This window comes from Coloeus monedula, assembly GCF_965178545.1.
Source record: "Coloeus monedula genome assembly, chromosome: 2".
Taxonomy (NCBI): domain Eukaryota; kingdom Metazoa; phylum Chordata; class Aves; order Passeriformes; family Corvidae; genus Coloeus; species Coloeus monedula.
In genome coordinates this window covers 23,976,473-24,000,688 of record NC_138782.1, presented here as the reverse complement: position 1 = coordinate 24,000,688, position 24,216 = coordinate 23,976,473, and the positions used below count along the sequence as shown (strand labels likewise).

The 24,216-nt window shown below is 37.5% G+C and overlaps 1 protein-coding gene across 1 annotated transcript in view; it reads right to left on the bottom strand.

Annotated features, from left to right (window-relative positions):
- Positions 1-24,216, bottom strand: part of USH2A (usherin) — a gene marked incomplete at its 5' end in the record, with an annotated part of 385,998 nt that overhangs the window by 71,680 nt on the left and 290,102 nt on the right. The window contains 10 exons of the mRNA XM_082300920.1: positions 1,066-1,228; positions 1,880-2,038; positions 9,171-9,328; positions 10,031-10,214; positions 10,751-10,858; positions 16,807-17,001; positions 18,814-18,972; positions 19,565-19,762; positions 20,619-20,829; positions 23,153-23,376. Of these exons, the coding sequence (XP_082157046.1) occupies positions 1,066-1,228; positions 1,880-2,038; positions 9,171-9,328; positions 10,031-10,214; positions 10,751-10,858; positions 16,807-17,001; positions 18,814-18,972; positions 19,565-19,762; positions 20,619-20,829; positions 23,153-23,376 (1,759 nt within the window). The remainder of the gene's footprint in view (positions 1-1,065; positions 1,229-1,879; positions 2,039-9,170; positions 9,329-10,030; positions 10,215-10,750; positions 10,859-16,806; positions 17,002-18,813; positions 18,973-19,564; positions 19,763-20,618; positions 20,830-23,152; positions 23,377-24,216) is intronic.

The window sequence follows — 24,216 nt, the reverse complement described above, 5'->3', positions numbered from 1 at the left end:
ACTTTATTCCTCTTTATGCAGGGGAGGGACTTGGGTTTTTGATCAGACAATTAAAAAAAGGCAAACAAAAGGGTATTGCAAGACAGCAGGAATTTTTAGAGATTACTAACATGTTTAAGGCAAAAGTGAATTTATATTAATTATCACTGAGGATTCCAAAAGGTAATTTGATTACCCATCTTCTCAGTCACACCTTTAATATAATAAAAAGTCCCAAACTCTTTGTGGGAGGCTAGGATCAGGCCAGCATGTGTTTGCCACACAGAGCTGGAAAACCCAGGAGCTTCAGAGTTTAAATCCCTCTCCAGTATATGGCTTGAGTCTTAACATTCTCTGACTTCTGAAGCTATTTAAGAAGGTCGTTTCAGCAAGCTTTTAACAAAGGGTCAACAGGCACAGCAGACATCAGTGCTCTGCTAGTTTAATACTGCCCTAAACACAGCTATCTGTACAGAAAACTCCTCACTCAGGGCTTAGGAAACTCCTCACTCAGGGCTTAGGAAACTCCTTATGGGAAGTGAGAATGCATCAGTCAACAACCTACACAGGGCAGATGAATACAAACACCAAGGAACATAAACAGATGCACTGTAATCACTGTCCAGATTATTTAGGAACATAAATTATCTTGGAAAATTGATCTGGTTTAGGAACCTAGATGCCTTTTCCTGCTTTTAAAAGTCTCAGAATTTGTGAGTTACTCCTGTTTCAATTACAAAATTCTCAACTGTCTATCATAGAAGAGTGAAGTTTGTACCTAATGGTCTGGGTAAACACAGTAAAAGTATCTATCCTACGAACTTTTTATAAAATCTTTTGTTCCCTTGAATTTTTAAAACATCTATTTTCACGTGCTTTTATTTGTCATTTGTAGTTCAGGAAGATGGTTCTTGTTTGAGCTCCCAACATGGCCATCCACAGATCAGCTCCTTACCTTAGCATTTGAAAGGTAATGTATATTTTTTTCATGTAGTTCTATACCTTTTTTCACCTCCCAAAATATCAAGGAATAATGAAAGGAACCGTTCAGTAAGACTTAGATTCTGAGGCAATAAGGGCATTTACCTGTAAATAAAGTAGTTAGTAATGATGCCATTTGGTTTCTTGGGTGGTGCCCATTTCACTTCTATGAGTGCAGGTCCAATTGCTTTAACAATAGGTGGGCTCAGTTCTCTGGGAGGTGCTTCAGCAGTTCTTGAATATGTTTGACCACCCACTCCACACCCACCTACAAAAACAGAAGTTTGTGTAGGGATAAGAGCTTTGTCCTCAACAAAAAAAATACATTAAAAGCAAATGAATGTCAAGTAAAGAAGCTGCTGGTGGAAATGGTGCCTCATTTCACCTCATTTCATTGTTAAATACTCATTTAAATTACTACAACTCTACCGATGAATTATTCCTGATTTTCACCAGTGAGAGTGAGGAGCAAATTATTCAAAATGGTCATTTTAGAAACACTTGTTTCAATAGAATTTTGAAAATTTCAATCAAAGTCAGGGCATTTTGTCATTTTTGGGCTCTTCTCTCCTGTCTTTATGATTATCACTTCTTTTGTTGAGTAGTTAACAGAACTGATTCAGTTCTGTACAACCGTTTTCAAAGATCTTTAAGCTGCTTGTGAAGAGCTTTTAATAAAGTGGCATGTGTAACCTGAAATACATATTTTACATCTCCATTTTATATATTCATGATATATGGAGAAATACATACATGATACCTGGAGAAATATTTAATGCTTCGTTCAGTGCTAGGCTTTCTTTTTACTAGGTAAACATTTGACTCCAATGTAAAAACAGAATTTCAACTGTTTTGCAGAGTTGAATCTACCTGGAAAATCCCTTCCAGTCACACAGATGAGTGTTTTAAATTGCCTTACCACTCTGGCATGCTTGTATTCTTATCTCATACAGGGTGTAGGGATCCAAGCCATCGACAAAGGCAAAATGTGCGCGTCCTACTGGCTTCACCAGCAGAGTGGGACTGCTCGCATTTAGTAGGATGTTGTATTCCAAAGGCACATTGACAATGAATATCCCTGTTGTGAAACAGAGAGGAACCAGTGATTATCTGAACCACTAACAACAGTGCAGGACAACTTCAAAGAGCCATTCATCACATGCAATTTTAAATGTAAGCCCCCTCTGGAGGTTTTCCCTACTGCCTCTTTTGAAAACTACAATCATTTAAATAGAAACTGAAACAGATCTGTCTGCAGATTATAACTGGAAGATAGACATTATGGTTCTTAGGTAAGAATCAAAATTCAATTCAGTCAATGCCTGTTTTGCAATTGCCACTTCTGGGAAGACCGACCTTATGACTTGGAACCAGGCAGCTTGTATATATTTTGGAGGAGTAACAGGTACTAAGCTGTTATGTAGTGTTTGAATAGTCATATGATCAAACAAGTGAATTACAATCATTCAGCAAATTATGCCTTTTTAGCCTAAAAGCAGTAACTGAGTGTACGTTCTTAGCCTGCTTCACCAGTAGAGTACAATACAGTAGCGTGAGCCAAAAAACATATAATTTTAAATGGTGTAAAGATAAACTGTTCTGGTTTTGTTAGAAAAAACCTCTCAATTTTTACTATTTGAATTCAAACATTTTCGCCATCTATTCCTATCCCCATGCTGTCAGTTCTAAATTTTCCAGTTTTCTTGAGAAGCTGAAAAATTCTGTTCCTTCAGAAGAACAAGCTAAGCCATACACCATCCCTTTAGAACAACAGGCAGATGTTCCTGGATGTTGTCTTTTCTTCTTCCACATGGCTTCTCTAAGGGTTTTGGTTGATTGGTTGGTGGTTTTGTTTGATTTTTGGTTTCCTTGGGCGGTATTTTTTGCAATTAGGAAATGGGTTGTAGGCTTTTTATTTTTTGTCCACTATAGACTGGTCTGTGCAGACAGCAGCAATTTCATAAAACCAAGAGAACGACCAAAGAAGAGCATGTGTTGTTTCCTTCATTCTGCAGTCACGGAAGGAACAGCCCTAAGAAAGGACAAAGCACAAACTAGACAAGGTTCCTTTCTGAGATGAGTCAAGATGTATCTGATTAGTAAAAGCACATTTCTCTTTCAACACAACACCTACTTTAGAAGTCACAGAGATGTCTTTGTGACTGCAACAAGGACCAGATGCCTGTGAGCAGTTCTGAGACTTGTCCAGACCTTGAGAATCTTTCCATTTATAACTTTGGAAAACAACTCAGCTTTTTCTCCTAATTGCAATTTTTGGTCCTTTTCTGATAAAGCATCTACATTGATACTATTACCCTGAAGCTAAAAAGAGCATTTTTCCACTGTTGTGCATCTGCTAGACAGATATTTTTAGCTAAGTGTGTATGTGAACATGCACGTTAACTAAAAAAAAAGTTTGCAAGAAATCAGAGATTTGAAGTTTAGTTGTGGTACTATAAACAACTGATGTACTTTGGAAGATCAGAAAAATCTTTGAAATACCATGTTTTTACAATTCTCATAAGAAAAAAAGATAATATAAAAATCCCAAAGAAATAACATTCTGCTGCCTGACTAGATGCTAGACAAAGAAAATGCCATTACACTAAAAAGCTGAAAAATAGCCCTGAAGTAGAGGCATGACTTCAATCTTATTCAACTGCTCAGCTTACAGGAAGAACAAAGATGTTGTTAGTAGTCACTGGAAGAGGTGAAGGGAGAAGGAAACGAAAAATGCAAAAATTCCTCCGTAAAATTTTCCTTCTTCAGTGTAAAAGGTACAAGAAAAACAAGATCTAATCATTAAGAATGGACTAACAGAAATACAACTTTTTAAATCAAGCAGGATGTTACAGAGTAAACCTCTGAGAGGTGATCTTGAAGTAGATTGTTTGTGCAACAAAGAAAATAATTTTTTGCCTGATATAAGGAAGATGAAATGCTCCAGAAGAGTGCACTTGAGTTTGCATTGTAAAATTTTGCCATTAATTAAATCTATATTGTTAAAGATAAATAATAAGTATTATTAATATCATTAGTAGCATTTTCACCCTGTATTGGAGGGCTTGCAAAGGATATAACAGAATATCTGAAAGAATTTGAAATGGTACACAACCCACCAACAGAAACATTTTTTAACCTCCTAGAGTCCCCATCTTCTCCAGTTCCTGAAACCAGATATTTCAGCCAGAAAAACCCTTTCCCTTATGCAAGTGATATAATTGAGTTTTGTGCATCTGATCAGTGCATTTATTCTAGGCAAAATCACCAAAACCTTTCAAATTGAAACTATTCAGAATGCTTGATTTCCCAAGGAAGATTAAATACAAACAAGGACAGCTGAATCCAGCCATCAGTATGCAGCAAAGGACACCTATTTCAAAATAAGTGACCTATCCAAAAACGTTGGACAGTGCTCAGTCCATATCAGAAATTGTTAAAAAAACACCACCTCACAACTGAAACACAAAATCTTAAAATTCTGCTAAAAGTTGCACTATATTAGGATTGATACCAATAATAAATACGCTCAGGAAAAAAAATACTCTCAAGAAGTGAAAATGAAATTGTAAATAAAATCACATAAGCATCCTGAAAAATTCCAATGTCCCATGGAATCCTTCTACACTCTGATCAAATTCATTGACTACTAAGATCAAAGGATCACTTTCTAATGTGAAAAATTACAACATGTACTCTTACAACACAGAAATTTGTAAAAAATCCCCTTTCTTTCAGAACACCCTTTAGCATCTGCAGCCAGTCTGAAACCACTACCTTGTGTGCTCTGATGACTGAAGGAAACGAAATGGGCATATTTGTTAAAGTCAGCTGGGAAACCACACGACTTGGTTAGTTTCAGAGTTCATAAATTTATGTCAGAATAAAAGGAACCATAAAAGCACAAGTGAACCAATTTACCCTAAGTGCAAATGGCAGTTTTGTTATTCGGTGTCAAAGTTACCACGAGCACAATGACAACCTGCCATAACACATTTTCATGTTCACTAAAGAACAAGGATTTAGTTGGTTAATATTCCCAGCAATACTCTTTTTCATAATTTACAACAACTAGATGCTGATAGGTTATTTAACATTTATGAAGTTAAGATGTAATCAGAAAAACCCTGATTATCTTTACAAATAAAAAAGTTAAATTATTCCACTTTTTTTTCTCTGCGACTTCATTTCACAGCAGGTGCACATTTTGCAGTGGGACAAATCAATCAAATGAAACCCTGGGTTTTTGTGGGTGTATTTGGATAACATCTAATGGACAATTCTGTGCAAAACTCTGCAAATTAGGTTTGACGGCTCTGTGTACTTCAAAACTAGGCTAGGTCAAAAATAGAATTTGCAGCACAAGATGCTTAGAACTGGGGGGGAAAAGCCGCAGACGTACAGACTGGTCACCTAAAATCTGTTTGAAATCAAATGTTGAAAAATCGTTTACTATGATGTGTAATCCAATCACAATTAGAGCAAAATACTTAAACTTTTTCACTTACAGGAAACAAATACTGAAATAGGAACGTCATGTCTTTTAAAATTATATTTTAATATTTAAATTCACAAAACAAAACAATCTATCTATTTGGCTTTCTGAGATTAACTATTTACATTATGCTTCAAATATCCAGATGTCTCAATCTGGTTGCATCAAGCATTCCCACCTAGACTCTGAAAACAGTAACAACTGGAGATGCTGACTGTTTGCAAGATGCAGAACTTTGGATATTGAGCTTGAAAAGCTTGTCCTACACTGAGGTGGAGCAAACAATAATTTACTCAAAAAAACCAAAAATGAGAGAATGTGATATTGGCTCATCAAAAGTCCCGTTTTTAGGCCACAAGAAACCAGGTTAGTTGGGGAAGCTGTGACAAATACATGGTGTTTAAATACCATGTTTGATCCCAAGAAGAATACAGTAAAATCCACATTTTATACAACTTTCATTCCAACTGATGAGCAAACCTAGAGGCGGATGGAGTATTACAACATGATGAAGAAGAAAATATTTTAATCCAGATGATCATTAACATATGAAGCAGGTATCTTAGGAGCAGATGACAGGATCCTATCTTGAGTATGTTCAGCTTTCAAGTTACCACCAGCAGCAACTGAAGACACCCAGAAGGGTCAGGTCTCCACTGAGGACCAGTGGGGTTGTCAGTGGGATGGAATGCAGGATGGCTACCTATCAATAACATTTATGGATATACCTTGGGGAAATTATGTGGCGGGGTTTTTTTTCCATTCATCTCTTCTGCCTCTATCCATGGTGCTGACAGTTGTTCCATAAGAATTGTAACATACCCTTCTGTAGCATATCAGTGAAATGTACCGCGCCCCTGAGGTCTGTGCCACACAAGATAATGCAATACCTATTGCAGAAAATAAAGTCTATTTTCCATAGTGAGTGAGGTGAGTCAAATATTTTTTTCTGAATCCATCACTTTAACCGCTACTGGGCCACCTTGCTCTTTAGCTAAGTCAGGAGTTTTGAAATGCTACCTATCTATAAAGTCACAGGATTTAGATATACTACAGATGATGAAACATTATAATTAAACCATCCAAAAGGAAGGTCTGTGTAATAGGATATGTCCATAATTAATCCTGAGGGTGATTATTTGACCCAAATTTATTACAGTAGATAACACAGAATGCCAAAGCAGCCCTGATCTGCACAGACAGGAAGACACTATGAACAAGTACCTGCTCGCCAAAACTTTGTCAGTTAAATGCACCTTTTCTGACATCGAGTCTATACCAGTGAAAATAACAGTTTTGTCCAAGAGTGACTGCCAAGCCTGACAATCCTTATAAGTAAAGGTGCATTCTGAGTTTATAAGTTTATATTGTTACTTCAATATGGCCAATTGTGAGACAAGGATTCATGTGCAGAAAGGAAATAGATCAGAAAAAAAATACAGTTACTCTGTGTACACAGACATAAGTAAGGATAAGAAGCAGTAGACACTTCAGGCTAATCCTACCAAGATGGGGATGTATGTGACCCCAGACAACTGTATGCACAGGACATGTTAACAGGATCTATGCTACTCCAGAAGATCAGAACTTTCAGAATAAACCTCCACCTGCATCCTCTGCAGTCTTATTCTTAAGGAAAAAAGCCTCTAGAAGGGACCTCAGACTGAGCATAAAGCAGGATTATGAAGGGTCAAGAATTAGTCTGCTAGCTCCTGCCTAGAACTATGCTTCTGCACACAGGTTTTAGTAGCATTAGTAGCATTTAGTAGCTTTCAGTAACATTCAGTAACATTTCTCTGCTGTTAGTACTCCCCATTCCTATAGTATCAGCTGGTAGCCCTGAAGTGCTATAATAAAAGGAACAGCAAGATTAGCTTTCCTGTCTTTTTCTTAACTAGGAATAAAATGAACTCCATCCCAGCTGAAACCAGGACAATACCCAACAGAAGCACAGTATGAAAATCCCTTCTTCATATTTAAAAACCTAAATAATTGGCCCCACAACAAGAAGGCAGAGAGGAAGGGTCCAAGTTATCAAATATCCGTGGAAGTGAGATAAGTGTTCAAGGTGTGACCCAATATCTGGAAAGAAGGCCATGTTCCTTCCCCATCTGAGGAGAATGATTTCTACAGATCTGTGAATACATGAACCCTGCATCTTCTGCAGATCCATAATTTCCAGCCTCCTCCTCATCCCTCTGATTGTGTGGTTTCAGGAACATATGGACCTTTGTATGCATAATCTAAATTGCAGCATAACCAAATGTACTCCACAGAGCCTGGCTCTCCTCGCAGGCTTGTAACCCACTGTGAGTAACAGGAATCTAAGCAGCTGGAAAAGGTCTAGAACAAGGACAAGCTTTTCTGGGAAACACCCCACTCTTCACAGCCTATGCTATTCCAATATATTCTTATGTTTTAAATCTATTTGTAATGTTGCTGAATATTTTGTGCCTTAAATTATATTTATTATCAAAACTATAATGCAGCATGAGTCACTTTCCAATAAAGCCAACTGTAGATTATATGCCATTTGAATTCACCTGCCTTCTGCTAGGTTCTAAATCCTTTCAGGCAGTAGGGGGAAAAGTTTAATTTAAGATTTTAATCTTTTTCATATATTATAGCATTTCTATAATGGATTTTGTGCTCCTGAAAACTTAAAGATTGACAGCTCAGGGTATTATAGATTTATTAATCATTGCTTAAATGGGTAGGGTGAGCACTGCTAAGCACTGCCACAATACTTGCAATCCCAGTCTTGAAGGCAAAATACTTTTACTAGGTGACTTTAATGCCAATTGACCTTTGCTAAGCAAGGATAGAACATCTTAAATAATTAGGAAGAGAAGATATTAAAAACTTCCATGAATTCATTGATAAAACACATATGGACGTTACTGCAATATGCAAACATCTGAAGTTTCTAAAAAAACTGACATACTTTTAACTGAAAAAACCCAGTATCTACAAACTAGAAAACACCTTGTTGGAGATGAACCACACTAGACAAAAGATTGTTCATTACAAGGCTCTCATGGTCCTACAACAACTACAGCATATAATTTTTATAACATCGGTAAAGTGCACCAATCACTTAAGTTATGTTAAGAAACACTGCATAGCTTCTCTTATAAAAAGATACTATAATTCAATTATTCCTTCTCAGCCCAGCTCTATAGCAGGTGAAGGCCACCTGATCATGTTCAGGAGAAGAGTAACTAGAGAAAAAATATTTTTGGGCCTTTGCTGACCCACCATACAGCAAGGTAACATATCCACGTAACACTAAGGTGCTTGAGCAAGTAAAATTTCATCAGGCCAAAGCTAGCACAGGATCTCTGTCACACAACCTAAAAGATTGTCAGGTTTCCCTGGTGACAACTCAGGTTAGCAGGAAGAGAAGAGAAAACTTGTAATTTGTAGGGTTTTTTCCTTAATACTTGCACTCAGCAATAGTTTACACCACCAAAACATACAGAGTTTTGATCAGCTAAACCTCACAATACCCATGTCAAGTATCTAGGTCAATATTATTAAAATAATACATCTCTAGGACACAGCAGCTTTACATACTGGTTATTTAAATCACACAAACACTAGTAGCAAATATGAAGAATAAAAATATCAGAATGATTCAGCTGCCTACCTGGATATACTAATTTTTCAATCCTTCCATTTTACTACAAAGTACTACATAGAAATGCATTTTTACCTGGCACATCCCAAGCTAGAAATATAGAATATGCATCAATTACTGTGACATTATATGGGACACGAATTTTCTCTGGTGTTCCTACTGGTGTTTGTATAACATATTTATCACTAGTGTTGCTGCCGCCCCAAGTGCTGGCTTCCAGCTGGTAAACATATCTGCACAAACACAAAAAGATCAGTAGACACTGCAGTTAGAAGCTTTAGGCATATCAGTAACAGAACATTTCCATTTTCACCAATTTAAAGGGAATACAATGAGTATTACAAAAACTGCATTAGTGAAGATTTTCACATTTAAGTTTTCTTAATGCGAGAGAAGTAACTTAGAATAATAATTATCATAGAACCTTAGATACTAATACTAAGATACTAATACTAAATACTTTACTAAATACCAATACTAAAATTCAAATTAGCTTACATAAGAGAATATCAGCAGTCATTTTGAGCCTGTATGTTCAATATACACTGAAACATTCTATACCATGTGCAGTGCTGTTTGTCATACAAAACCTGGAATTTTTCAGAGTATATTCCATGATGGAAAAATACCTACCAATGAGCTACCAAGAACCAGACAAGAAAAAAAAATAATAAAAAAGCTTTATTTCTCTGAATCAGAATGACCTATCCTCAAAACTAGCAACAACAACAAAAAAATAGAAGCCTTTTTATTAAGGCCTTTCTAAAATTTGAAAGACTCCTAAAAGTGCTCTACCAATTTTCAGTAATAAAGTAATATTGTAAGAGAGTTTTCTCATGCTCACAGTGAGTTATATTTTGTACATTTCACTAACACAAGTACCTGTGTTTTTCAAGGCCTTTCACCTGTTACCAGAGCTCTTTAACATGCCTTACCTACTGTTAGGCTGCAGGTTAGCATCTGTGAAATTCAGGTCTGTACTGCCACCCAGGAAAATCTGCTCTCCATCACGGAATAATCGATAATGAGTAATGAGTCCATTGGGTTCCTTTGGTTCACTCCAGTACACTTCCACTTCTGTTGAGCTGACTGTGATATGATGAGGTTTTGGCCATACCCCTATTGATATCATAATGATACTACTTTAATTTTATGGCAGAAACTTAAAGGTGTTTTTTTTCCTTTCCCATACTTCGTGCAGCTGTTTGCAGCAATGTAATGAAAACATAAAATATTGCCAGAGAGAATGACAGAATTTAACATACTTTCTGTATTTATCCTATAACAAATGCAACCAATTAGACAAAGTAAAGATTAATGGAGAACAAGGCCAAAGGCTGCAGCCTTCATAGGCCCAGTAGTCTCTGCATATTTATTTGTCCTTTAAAAAATATTCATCTTCTAACTCTAACTTCATTAACTTACAGATGAATTTGGGGAAATTTCTACAAAAAGAAAGTAGAAATGCAGTGCTGGGCAGTAAAGAGAATGTGGCAAGATACAAAAACTCCAAGAGAGTCAGATTCTCTTCTGTAAATTTCTACATGATAGCTTGATGGATGACAGTGGAATTGGGCACCTTGTTAAACCAGCAGAAAATACAAGCCTGTATGACCATCTCTTTGCAGCTCTACAAGAATGACTTTCTCCCTTACCATGAGGAGCAGCTTGTAAAGTTTGACCTGAAAGTGCTTGGCTGGAAGCACACCCAGCAGATGTGCATGCAATAAGCACAAAGCTGTAATTAGTGTATGGCTGCAGACCTAGAAAGAGCAAACAGAGGTTAGCCTGAGGTATTGACATCATTCATCCCAAGAATTATATCTCTATACGGAAAGTTACTGGACTTAAATGTTAATTTTTCACTTTTTTGGCAAAATGAACCATTCTTATATTACATCTGAACAATACTGAAATGGTGAATTCTCACTAATTTAGACATAAATCCTCTACTGATTTAAAAGACCCAACAAAAAAAATTCAGATTGAATGTCTGCCTATGCTGCAATAGATCTGTGGATGTCCCTCATAGATCTGAATCAGCTTTAAATCAAAAAATTTAGATGACACTTGCAATGCAGAAAAACACCTGAAAGTGCAATTGCTTAAAGTTTTGGACTTGCAAACATGTAGTCTGTAATGTTTTGAAAATTTATTACAAATACATTTGCAATAATAAGATAATAAAATACTCACTTGTACATGAAACCTTCTACTACATTGCAAACAAATCCAAGGATACTCCTGTCACCTTCTCAATTTCTGTTTGCTCATTTCCCCCTTATTTTTTCCCTATTTGTTACAAGACTTAATATAAATGCTACAAAGCAGTTAGAAGCTGAACTGACAACCAAGCTCTCATTACAAGATACTAATTTTACATACTTCTAATTTTTCAAAAAATTTTTTTCAGCTCAAACCTTCCATGCTGAACATCCTTGAATGAGATGAAAATTGCTTTGTCTTTTTCATGGAAATTTACAAAGATCCTTGTGCTGTGTGTCAATGGCTTCAGATTTGACATCAAATTGTCTGTGGCTTAAGAATTTGACTTTAGGGCTCCTCATAAAATCGCACTCATAATTTGGCTAAGATACTAAGCTTTTAGAATAGCCAAATCTGTGCACCCATTAAAGGCTTCTTGTCGTTAAATTGTTAAAGATGCAGACCACTGTGAGATCACCTTAGAGCTCAGCTTGAACTGCTGATCATCCTTCCTCACAAAGCACCCTCCAGCACACAACACAGCACCTCTGCATAGTGACTCTTTTGGATATTTCTCAAAACTGATCTTTAAGATATTACCAGGCACAAACACTGAAACCCCCTTTCGCAAGTTTTCAAGGACCCACTTGTCAACACCTCATAATACATTAAAGGTTCCTGTTCCTAAATGCAAAGGATACAAATACTACAACGAGAAGCAAATGAGACACAAAAACTCTTTGAAAGTATTAAAATTGCAAAACTAAACACTCAAAAAGTAGGAAATCCCAGTGCCAGGACATTGTACAATACAAACTGATCCCCTTTTGTTCACAGGCTTTGTGGCACAGTCCTTTTTAAAACTGCCTCCAACATGTGGTCTCTGGCCTAATTTATTGTGTGCAATTTGAGACTTTTCTTTGTAGTGTCCACCCCCAGAGCGGTGCTTTACTAACCCCAACCAGCTGAGCATTCCAAGTGTCTTAAAACAGTACCAAAACAAAAAATCTCACCCAACCAACTCCACAAAAACCCACATAAACTCAAAAAAAAAAACCAAAAAACAAACCAAAACCACAAGAAGAAGATTTCTCTCTCAGAATCAGGATACTAACTCAAAGAGACTGAGAGAACCAAAAATCTCTTTGGAGCTGCCAGGAGGCTGTTTGGGATGCCTGGGACCTGACTGTCAGACTACCTAGTGTTATGCAAAACTTCATCTATCCAAGCACAACTGGTGCCTTCAGCTGCAGCTCTGAGAGCTCAGGAAATTCAGGTCTCAGGCAGGGTAAGGAAAATGAGGAAGACGTGGTTGTGACAAACTGTGAAAGAATGAGGCATGCCTTCCTGAGTACCACAGCTTGAACAAATATGAAAGCCCTGGATGTGAGACCATTCCCTTTGGCAGTCCATGCCACCAGCCCCTCAGCGATCCACGTTTGGTCCCTCTGGGCTGGCACTGTCCCAGTGTAGCTCTGGGCAGAAGCAGAATTAGGCCCATCTACACTGAGACTCCCAGAAGGAATAAATCCACTGAACACAGCCAAAGCTGAGGCAGCCATCCCCATATAGGAGCTTCATTTTATTCCTCCCTGGAAGAGGCACAGATTGTGGACTGAACGAGGCAGTAACCCTGTGCACAAATGACTGTACTGCTGTGTAATGCAGATTGCTTGTGTGAAAGAGGCTGAGTTAGGATTATACAGGTCAATTCATACGTATTATACAGGTCAATGTTTACGCATGTGGTTTTGTGGTCTTAACAGTGTACTCTTGATGCAGCTCCTGTGTCTAAACTGAATTATTTCAAGAACAATGCAATTCTTTGACAACAAAAAAAGCCCATGCCAGATCTTTGTTTATAAAAAAATCCTTGCTTACACCCAACACCAAGATATTTTAATTAAAATATATTACAAATGAATAGAGTGAAAGAAGAAGCAGCAATTACATAGGAAGGTAAAATACTGAATTGAAGACACGCAGGCTGCTTAACAAATTGAACAAGATGTGAAGGAGAGAAAATAAAGAGATGACTCAGAGGGACAGCCCTTGCTGTAACCTAATCATGAACTGGAAGAGAAGAAAAACCATCTGAACACTGTGTGTGAAAGTAAGGAGGGAGAAAATGACAGTTGCAGACTAGAGAAAGGCAAAGGCATGGAGGAAAGCCAAGTATTTAACATTTCAGGATAGAAAAGATTACTGTGGCAACAAATTACTTGAATTCCCCTAAAGGGAGTCATGTTCACTTTTAAAGGAAACATGCATAATAAAGCAATACTCATTTACAACTACACTTTAATGAGAAAAATGAGCATTAAAAAAAAAGCACATGGTTTCACTAAATTTATTGGTGAAATTCTGATACCTGAAATTCTAGCCATACATGGAGCAGTCACAGCAGATTTTTATCTAGACTATTAAAGCTTTGCATTAGACACCTTGTCTTATGCATGCTTTGGGAAGCTCTGTGCAAATCTATGTATGTGATTGATAATAAAAATAACAAGTAAGATAATCTTGAAATATAAACAGCATTTTGCTTTTCCAATGTCTCTACTTGATCGTTCACTGGAGGATATTTCTACCCTCCTTTTCTTTTTTTGGTTTATTATTGTGGGGAATTTTTAATCTTTTTTTTTTTTTTTTTTGGTCAACTTAAGCAGTCTATTATATTGTCGCAGCATTTGCCATTTGCCAAAAGGCTGTGAAACAGTGGGGGTTTTTTAAGAATGCCTCATTCTATTAGCTAAATCAATTCCTTCTGATACTGTTTGTCTCCATTTGTGGGTATGGCTCCAGCAAGGTCAGTAATTAGCTCCCAGGATAACGCTCCTGGGCCCCGCTGTGGGAATTTTACTTGGGAGGATGTCAGATTGCTGACCACAGCCTCACACAACCCCTCCACCCCCAAGAGTTTCCTTTAGATAAATAATATTAATGATTCAGTGCTGCATATGGAGATAGATTGACCAGTGACAACATTTTGGTATCTCTTCAGTTTTCATTGCCCTGAAATGGAGAATATGTTCAGATAAAAGAATTTCAAACTATTTGGTCATAAAGTATTCTTACTATCGTTTTTTTTACTAAAATAAATATCAATTATCTTCCTTGGCTTTGACCTAAAAATGATTGATCCTATGAATTGTTGATAAAGCCTCTTACTTGGGATATTAACTTTAGTGTATTAAAAGGGGGGAGTTGAGAAGAATCCTTTCTATAAACCCACCTGCTGCTGCTGAAGAGGGCACTCTTGGCTTTCTTTTATAATCCCCCTAATTATTCTCCTCAGTCTTACCCCTCTGCCTGGCCCCACTGCAAAGCATTAGCAGGCCCATTTGTAAAGTAGTAGTAACACAAAGTGAAACAATGCCATAACTGTCATCCAAATTGTTCTGTACAGGGTACTGGAAGTGTTCAGTAATAAATGATATAAAAAGGTCTTTTATTGACAAGCTGCCATGTGCTGTTTGCATTAGAGAATATGAGAAGATGATGGCTGCTGCCCCTCGGTCCCAGTGGCATTCAACTCAGTGAGATAGCAGAAAATGCTTCAGTTTGCTTAAAGCATTGATAACACCTCTAAATAATTAACTGAGGACTTCCTGTCTTCAATTACTTAATGCTTTTTTTAACATCTTGAGAGGATTATAAGCAATTTATGGATTTCACATGATGAGCACATTCACCGCTATTCCCACAAAGCATTTGTGGGATCATGTTTCCAAAGCTTTGATGTAATTAAAAATAAGCAGCAAGACAATAGTGCCGTGGCAAGGTGCTAGCCTTCACGTCTGCTATTTGTGAGACCCGAGATTCAAAGTCTCCACAAATACTAATGCTACAGCTTCATTAATGTTCAACTGTTGCTCAGGGGAAAGCAGGCAGTTTTGGAGAGGGGGAAAAAAAAAAGAAAAAGAAAAACCAAGGATAATAGGAAAATCAAAACATACATCCACAGGGAATAAGACAAACAGTTCAAACATTTGAGATTATGTATGAAGTAAATTTGGTTCTTTTATCGTATTCTTTTAATTTAGAGAGCAATAATTACCCACATTGCTAAATCACTGTCATGAATTCCACATTATTACCCAAGGAAGCTCCTGCAGAAAACAGCACAAGGTTTGATTATGCCTGTCAGGAGGAATGATCACTTATTTCACTCCTGGCTTAACATGGCTGCACTGGACAGTGGCTCAACACAACAGGCAGACAAAAGAAAAAAAGATCCTTGCTTCTCAGGAATTAATTTCATTTCCTCTCACTTCCAACTGGTAAGTATTGTTGGCATTAAAATGGAGCTACAACTGCCTTGGAGGAGCATGAGAAATATTTCAATGGGTTCGATAAATCACTCCTTGTTGGAATGTTCCTTCTTTACAGTGTAAACTTACAACAGCAATTCCAAAACATGTACCACCAACTCTGGCTAATATCTCATGTCCAGAAGCACTGAATATGGAGATAGGAGTAATACAATGATGATGAATTTCACACTTGAGCATGATATTGTCAAAGAGGAACAGTAATCTTGCTCCTCTGTGAGTGACTACAGCAGAGACAAACTCTTTTAAAGCACTACAGGATCCACCCTGACTTGGGGCTCATGCTTTGAGGGGTGTTTGAGAGTGCCATCTATGCTCTGGGGGATTTATGTGCCCTTAAGTCAACTTCTGCTCTTTGGCCTGCTATCATATGGTGTGTACAACATATGAATCTTGAAATTTCCTACTCATGGGGAAAAAAACAGGGAAAAATTAATGCATTTGTGAGATATAAAAATTTGATGAGCAACCGGAGGTCAAAGAGTGAAAAAAAAGAGATCCCATAATGCTTATGTTCCTGCTCTGTGTTCAATAGAAACATTTCTAAGAAGAATTTTGCTTTAGTGTAACATTCAGAAATAACTAAAAATTGGATATGTGAAAATAATACATTTGAGGTCTGAGCCAAACTTTCCCCCAAAATCCCTGGAATAAAGCTTCTTTCACCAAGTATTTAGAAAATGGCTATAAGCAACATATAATATCATAAACAGAATTTGGGATATTTCCTGTTCTGTCTTCCTTCTTTTTTATGATCTCAGACATAAACTACTGGATCCCTCTTCATCATACACTGCTACACATCCAATACTGCACTACTGCACATCAGTGATGTTAAAAGAGAGAGTTGAATCTGTATGAAGGGATGGCAAGCCTACACAGAATATCTGAGTCCTTGAGCACACCGCAAAGCATGCATCTTCAATCAAGATGGATAGATTTATTTTAAAATTTTGAAATTAAATCTATTAATATTTTAACAAACAGCAGCTAGAAATGAAAGAGATTGAAATCCCCAGTACTGTGCACAGTTTGGAATGCTTTATCATGACTTTACATATCTTAGATTTTTTTTTTTCAAAGTTTCTGACAAGTGGCATTTTTAATATATTAATACTGTCTTATATCTTAAGGACAGGGCATTAGCCTGTCAAAGAGCTCTGCCTCCTTACCTGACACAGTGTGCTGCATTCTGCCTGCAGCGTCAATGTATATAAGTCCTCTCCCCACTTGAGTGATCTGGTACTCTCTGATGATCCCATTTGGTTTCTTGGGTGCAATCCAGCTTAAATGTAATGCTGTGGAGTTCAGAGCACTGACTTCTGGTGGCTGAACACTCTCGGGGACTCCTTGGACAGTGACTGCAACTACCTGAAGACATATGAATTAAACAGCAATTTAATGTAATAGTACACTAGATACCATGATCAATGAGAATGTCACTTTTGTTTTAAAATGTTGTTTGGGCTGGCATATCATTACCAAGGGTCTGGAGAACTAGTTACTTTTTTCCTCCTGTTTCACAATGAAATCTGACCTTGAATACATTACATAAGTCTGTGTCTACAATTTATCACAACAGGTTCACCACGTTTTAGCTGCAGTGTGTGGCACAGGGTGAAACAACAAAAACTGTATTGCTGGAGAACTCTTGATAACTCTCTTCCATATGGTTTGTCAGTGTCTCTGCATTTTAACTGCCTGATTTCATATATTTTAAGCACCAGTAAACATGGGGCTAAGCCTCCATATATCCCATGCAATCTGAACTCTATTGTAGTTATCTGCAACTCCATACTTTTGCAAGGAATCTAAAGATTTTGAAAGATAGAATAAGTTTGCACTTTTTAAGCTCTTTCTACCAAAAAATAAAGGAAAAAAGATAATTTTCTACTGACACATCTCCACTATCAACTACAGAAGAGGCATTTCCAAATTATACTGGTTTAATAAGTGAGTCAGGCCGTTTTCTCTTTGAGAATCACTTTTCTTTTTCTGTTATTACCACCATAAAGTATTTATATTATGCTGTAAATATAAAATGTGCCCTCTATAATATATTGTCTTAGTGCACTTGGTGGAATCAGTCCCTACTTGCAGACTTCAGTGTTTGCAACAGTAAACTCCTTAATTACAGGCAAGTGAAATAAGCAGGATTTATTATGAGGTCAGCGGTTGCAGCAACTGTGCCTACATAGCTCCCAGACCACAGCTCTGTGTGCAGGCAGAGAATGATCCACCTATCTTCATCCCTCTGCAGCAGTGGTTTTTATTTTAGACTTCTGGCTGAGATTTGCATGAATAAGAAAAACATTTAAACACCTGCAAATAAAAAAAATTCCATCCCACAGATATTATAATTACAAAACATAGTCATTACTCCCCACCTCTGCCCCACAGACCTTACCCTTGTAGTCCTAGAAATTCATTTTCATAGAGGAAAGAATAATATAATGAAAAAGACCTCACTTAAGAAATAGTTTTTGCAAATGATGAATATGGCAGGTACTTTGCAGAATAAAACCTAGAGCTGGTTAAATAGTAATGTTGGTAAAAGGCATCCATGATTCAAAGTGATACAAAAGGAAATGAAACTCTGAGAAAGGGAGGTAAGAGATCCTGTTTGCTTAAAACTAAAGCTGAGGCAGGTTGTACACAAAGGGACAGTAAAGCCTGATGCAGGCGCACACATGGAAAGCCAGCAAAGAGTAATATAGAGAAAGGAGGCTTTTCCACTGGAGTGGAAGAGTCAGAAGTTTGTTGAACAAATTGATAGACTATAACTAAAGCAGATGATCTAAGAAATAGCAAGAGAAGAAAAGACTGTAGAACTCCTAGTGAGAAGCAAAAATTTAATTTCCAGGTTTAGAGAAAGCGCATTTTAATATTCCTTACTCTATTCTGCCATGTACAGCTTTCTCTTTAACAAACATCAGTTCCTACAGTGCAATTTCAGCTTTGCCAAGACTGAGATGCTTCTTTCTTCCTCCATTTGCTTGTATCAGCCTTGGGTTCCAAATATTCACCTGTCAGTAGCTGAATCCAAATCACATTATTGATATTTTTTTCACTTACTCAATAATCAGCATGTCTTCAAATTACACCTTTCCAAAAGCATTCCTATGCTGCCACACTGGCTGATAAAACCCTGGCACCAGTTTCCATGAAGCCCACTTCACCAACCTTGCTGCTGTCTGTGCAACCAGCCACAGTGCAGGCTCGCAGCTGGTAGGAATACTCTTGGTATGGCTGGACACCACTGGTGTCTGTGAAGCTCATTTCCGTTCCTCTAAAAAGCTCGATTCCATTTCGGAGGATGATGTAGTGAATAATAAGACCTATTGCAGAAAGAAAGTTTTCCCTTTTGTTAGCTGAGGGATCCTGTGTGATGGGATAATACCCAACTCTGCATACAGAAAACATCCAATGAAATATCTACATGACCACAGTAGCAGATAGTCATTCTGATTAAATGCTCAATGTCAATTACAAACTACTTTCCTCAGGATCTGCATCAGCATCTGAGTAGATCCCAGTTTTTATAGAGAGCTCTCCCAAGTTTTCTCACAGTTTGAAAATAATAGGCAAGATTTACTGAAATAAACATAAGCACCACCACCCCTAACCCTGAATCCCGAAATACTTTTTAGGATGATTGTAATTTTCTGATTGTATTTACACACTTATTATTACAACTGTTCTCAAAAGAGGCTTTTTGGCACTTTGTAAAGACATACTAAATAGTCTTCTGTGAAGAAGACTCTCCTTTTATTTGCAATGAAAATTATAGCAACCTAGAGCAAAATCTTCCTGCAGAGCTTAGGAATATGAATACCTCAGTGACAGGGACTAATTAAGATACATTTTGTGATTTTGGAACACTGTCAGTGGAATGATAGAACAAACACTTTAAAAAAAATATATCAGTACCATTTGGTTGAAGTGGTTCCTCCCAGTTCAGAAGTATCATGTCTTCCCGATTATCTACTTTGGCCCATTTTGGTGGACTTACACCCTGTGGCACATCTTGCTTAGTGACAGCTCTGCTAATTTCACTGAAACCTCTTCCATAGCTATTCCAAGCAGCCACCCTGTACTCATATGTGACAAAAGGTTCAAGGTTCACATCTAGAAAAAGAAAGTTACATATGAATGATCTCAGTCTTATTTAAAAAAAAAAAACACCGTTTTTTTTCTGTGTTTAAAGACAGATATAAATGGATGTCATTTCTTTAGTCATGGTCATTTTCAGATACAGCAGTACTTTTATCAACTCTTCTGAAAGCAGGTTTAGACATTACGTACTCACTAAATTTTGCTCCTTCCATTTTCCCGAAGTCTCTGTCCTGATTCACAGATTACTTCTTAAAAGAATTCTACTTCACTACAGTTCATACAATCATAGAATGGCCTAGGTTGGAAGCAACTTTAAAGACCATCCAGTTCCACCCCCTCTGCCATGGGCAGAGACATCTTCCACTAGAGCAGGTTGCTCAAAACCTCATCCAACTTGGTCTTGGACACTTCCAGAGATGGGGCACCCACAACCTCTTTGAACAACCTGTGCCAGTGCCTCACCATCCTCATCATAAAGAATTTCTTCCTAATATCTCATCTAAACCTGCCCTCTTTTAGTTCAAAGTCACTCCCCCATGTCCTATCACTACCTGCCCTTGTAAAAAGTCCCTCTCCAACTCTCTTGCAGGCCCCCTTAGGTGCTGGAAGGTGCTACAAGGTCCCCCTGGAGCCTTCTCTTCTCCAGGCTGAACAACCCCAGCTCTCTCAGCCTGTCTATATAGGAGAGGTGCTCCAGCCCTCTGAGCATCTTTGCAGCCTCCTCTGGACTCACTCTAGAAGATCCATGCCCTTCTTTACATTGCCTCACATTTAATTAGGATATCTGATAGCATTCAGGCCATCTTTTTCCCCAGAGCAAATTAACTGTACTAGCAAATGACCAGCCTGGTCTGCCACTTTTCCTTACCTGTAAATGAATACTGCGTTGAACCTCCTGTGTAGACGGTCTCCTCTTCTGCTGGACACACACCTGCTTCTACCTCCATTTCTGGAGCACTCTGTGAACCTTTTATCCACGCACAGATATTCTCCCTAGGATCAAAGTCACACTTCCCACACTGTGCTGTTTCCTCCATAGATAAAGGACAGAGGACATTAGCCTTGCATTCTTCTTTTACCTAAGGAATACACGGGCAAATTTAAACATATTTCCCGCATCGTCCTTTCTATATAAATGCTTCCATTAGTATTTCTCTATCTTTATACAACACAAAACCAGGATACCATCTTGAGGACATTGATATTTCTAGCATAGGGAAGACCCTTTCAGCCTTTGGCCTGTCTATTGTCTTTGATAATTAATGCTTCATAATCCTTTCTAAAAGAAACAGGTTTTCCTTTTTTTAGGGTCCTTAGATGAGAGCATCACAAAATTTAAGTACTGGAAGCACAAATGACTGGATCTGTTGAAAACAGAAGAGTCTAGAATCAATGAGAACAGGATTTTATCCAAGGATTTGAACATTCTGTTCCTGCAAAGGCCAATACCCTGTGGCAAATCAGTAGCAAATTCCCAGCCCCTCACACAGCTTGCCAAGTACACAAGAGGGCTCTGTGCAAGTCCTTGGCAGCTTTTAAGGCTGAGAACTTTATTCATGGGCTATAAATCATGTCTTCTGCCACATCACTCCTAAACAGAAGCTTTGCTGCAATAAGAGGACCTCTGCAAACATAAAGATGTAAGATTTAACCCATAAAGAACAATTCACTGAAATATACACTGAACACCCACAACTTTCCATTAAAATTCATGAAATAATATTTTTGCCAAACCATAAGCTAGAGAGCAATAATTCTCATAAAATATAGGTTGCGGCAGAAAGAAATGTACTGCCATATTTGCAACAGATATTTCTGCCCATTAGGTCATAAAATTCAGATGGAAAACCAAACAGATTATATCTAACACTTCCTTAATTCACCTATTGAAATTAGCTTCTTAGCTGATTAGGAACTTCAGCTAATTTAATTTCCCAAATTTGGCACTTTCCTGAAAATTACATTGTGCTAGATATCCATATAGGATGCAGGATGTAGATGGATTGGATTCCCATGTAAAGTAGCTCCAGAACCTGTCAGACTATCAGCCCTTTCACTGTTAGTAAATCTATACGTATCAGAGAGCCAGCATCGCTATCTCTTTTCTACTGTGGGTAAGTGAAATACAAAGCACTTCCTTTGTTTATACTTTATACCTAAGGCAGGGATCTGGTGTGTTATCTACCAGAATTCATTAACCTCTTCTCAGCCATTTTTTTGCCTTGCATAAACTACTAATACAATGCATTGAGGAGCTGTAGCTGACTCATCACAATGCCTGGATTTTCTCTAGGAGAAAATTATTCAGTCTGAAAATGAAATTACATGAAAACCTTGACATGAAAAGGAGAAGATGTAAGAAATATTTCTGTATTAACTTATCAGATGAATGACAAAGATATAGGAACACCTGCATATGGCAGGATGGGGTCTGCTTTACTTTACTGGTAAATTCCATGATATCTCTCTGATTTCCATATTGTAGAATTCACAATAAGCAACTCTTTTTTCTCCCTCACCCATTTTCTCTCTCTCTCTCTCTCTTATCATTAATAAGTACAATTTTATAAAAAGAATATATATATACATGTACTAGGTTTCCATCCTTTGAAATGTTCATTTTCTTAAACAAAAATTGTAATAACAATCGACAACATTTTTACAGCTCATGTATACCACCAAGATGCTAATTCTTGAAGATTTCTGTTGAATTCAACTTGGAATTGTCTCATGCTGATGCCTACAGTCACAGGTCACTCTTGGAAAAGACCAAATTAGCCATCCTGGCGTTTAGTTTACTCTGACATTAAAACAGAGTAAGAATAAACTATGTAATTCATTAGGTATGAAAGGACCTATCCTAGTGCTGCTGAAATTTCTGCCAAAATGGCCACTGGTTTTCTGTAGGATCAGGATTAAGTCCATCATGAAATTGTCAGTTGCTTTTTTTTTTTTTTTTTTTTTTTTTTTGGGGGGGGGGGGGGGGTTGGGGAATCATGTCCTACTGCCTGCCCAAATTGAAATGTTATAGCATTTTTATACTTCAGAACTGGCCAGTCCAATTTTAATTTCCACTTAATGAACATCATCAGAAACAGTGGTCACAGAATGGAAACTGGCTATACATGTCAGTCTTGTTAGTATGCCAGCTTTTAGCCACTGTACTAATCTGAAGTGCTGGGCAACACTTCACAGAGGCAGCTAATCATTATTAATTCCTTTAGAATTCATTGCAATAACATCAATCATGGCAAACTCATTCGGTATTAATATGGATGTAATGTGAAAATGAATAATGCACACAAGAGTTTTTATATTCCTATTTTAGAAAAATAGTTATGAACAGTGTATTTCTCTTTCCATCATCAAATCAGAGCTACCGAGAGATTTTCTATCAATTACCTTCATCATCATTCCAGCTGAAATCTTGTCAGAGCAAACATATTTCAAAGGATTATATCCAACTCCATTACAGCATTCTTCATTCCTTGGAATAAGTTCAGTCTCACAGCATTTCACTGGCACTTGGTCATTCTTTCTAACATGTGCTAGGGACTCACCACTGGAACCTGAGCAGCATATGGTATCTGACTTATTCACGTACTCTTGCCCACAACAGAACATCCCTGAAACGAACAAACAAACAAAAGTACATCTGAATATGAAATGAAAGTCAATAAATAAATAGGTAAGGAAGGAGAAAGCTCACAATGCAATATATCTTGGCATAAACCCACGAGCAATTGGAATTATGCAGATTTAGCTGAAGTGAGATTAAATGCAAACGTGAGGTGACTGAAGTAAGTATCCTAACTCCCAGACCTACTGGAAACAATCAAGAATTAGAGGAACAAACAGGGTCCCCTACAATTCATTCACCACTCCTGAACGTTTTTAAGAACTTGCTGTGAAATACCACACCAATGCACGAGGTGCAGCAGGCTGGAGATGGACTGTTGATGAAAATTTCTTGTAGAACATAAAAACTGAGAAAGCTCTCCATGTACTTTCCATTCAGGTCTCCTTCATAGCCCCCTCACATGGGCAGTCTTTCAACAGTGCATCTTAGCATTCCAGAATTTATCACATATTTTATACTTTAAAGTAGGGGTTCATATTAGGTACCTAGAACTGAATGGTCACTTGCAAAATACCCACAGCGACGCTTCTGTCATCTAATACAAAGAATTACTCTTCAAGAAGTTGGTATCTAGATATAATTTGCATTTCTATAGTGGAATTGATAAGCTGCCAAAATTAATTCCACTGTCTTTTTTCTGGTTTTAATAATTTCATTTTTAAATTAAAAGCTCATCATAACCACAGCAATTTTCCACATATTCACACGAAATACCAGTGTTGAACCCAACACTACCTAAAGAAAAGGGTAAGTTTTAACGCAGAACCACACACTACAAACTCCTCTATAATTGGCAATGAAATGAATGTTATTCCTAATTGAACTG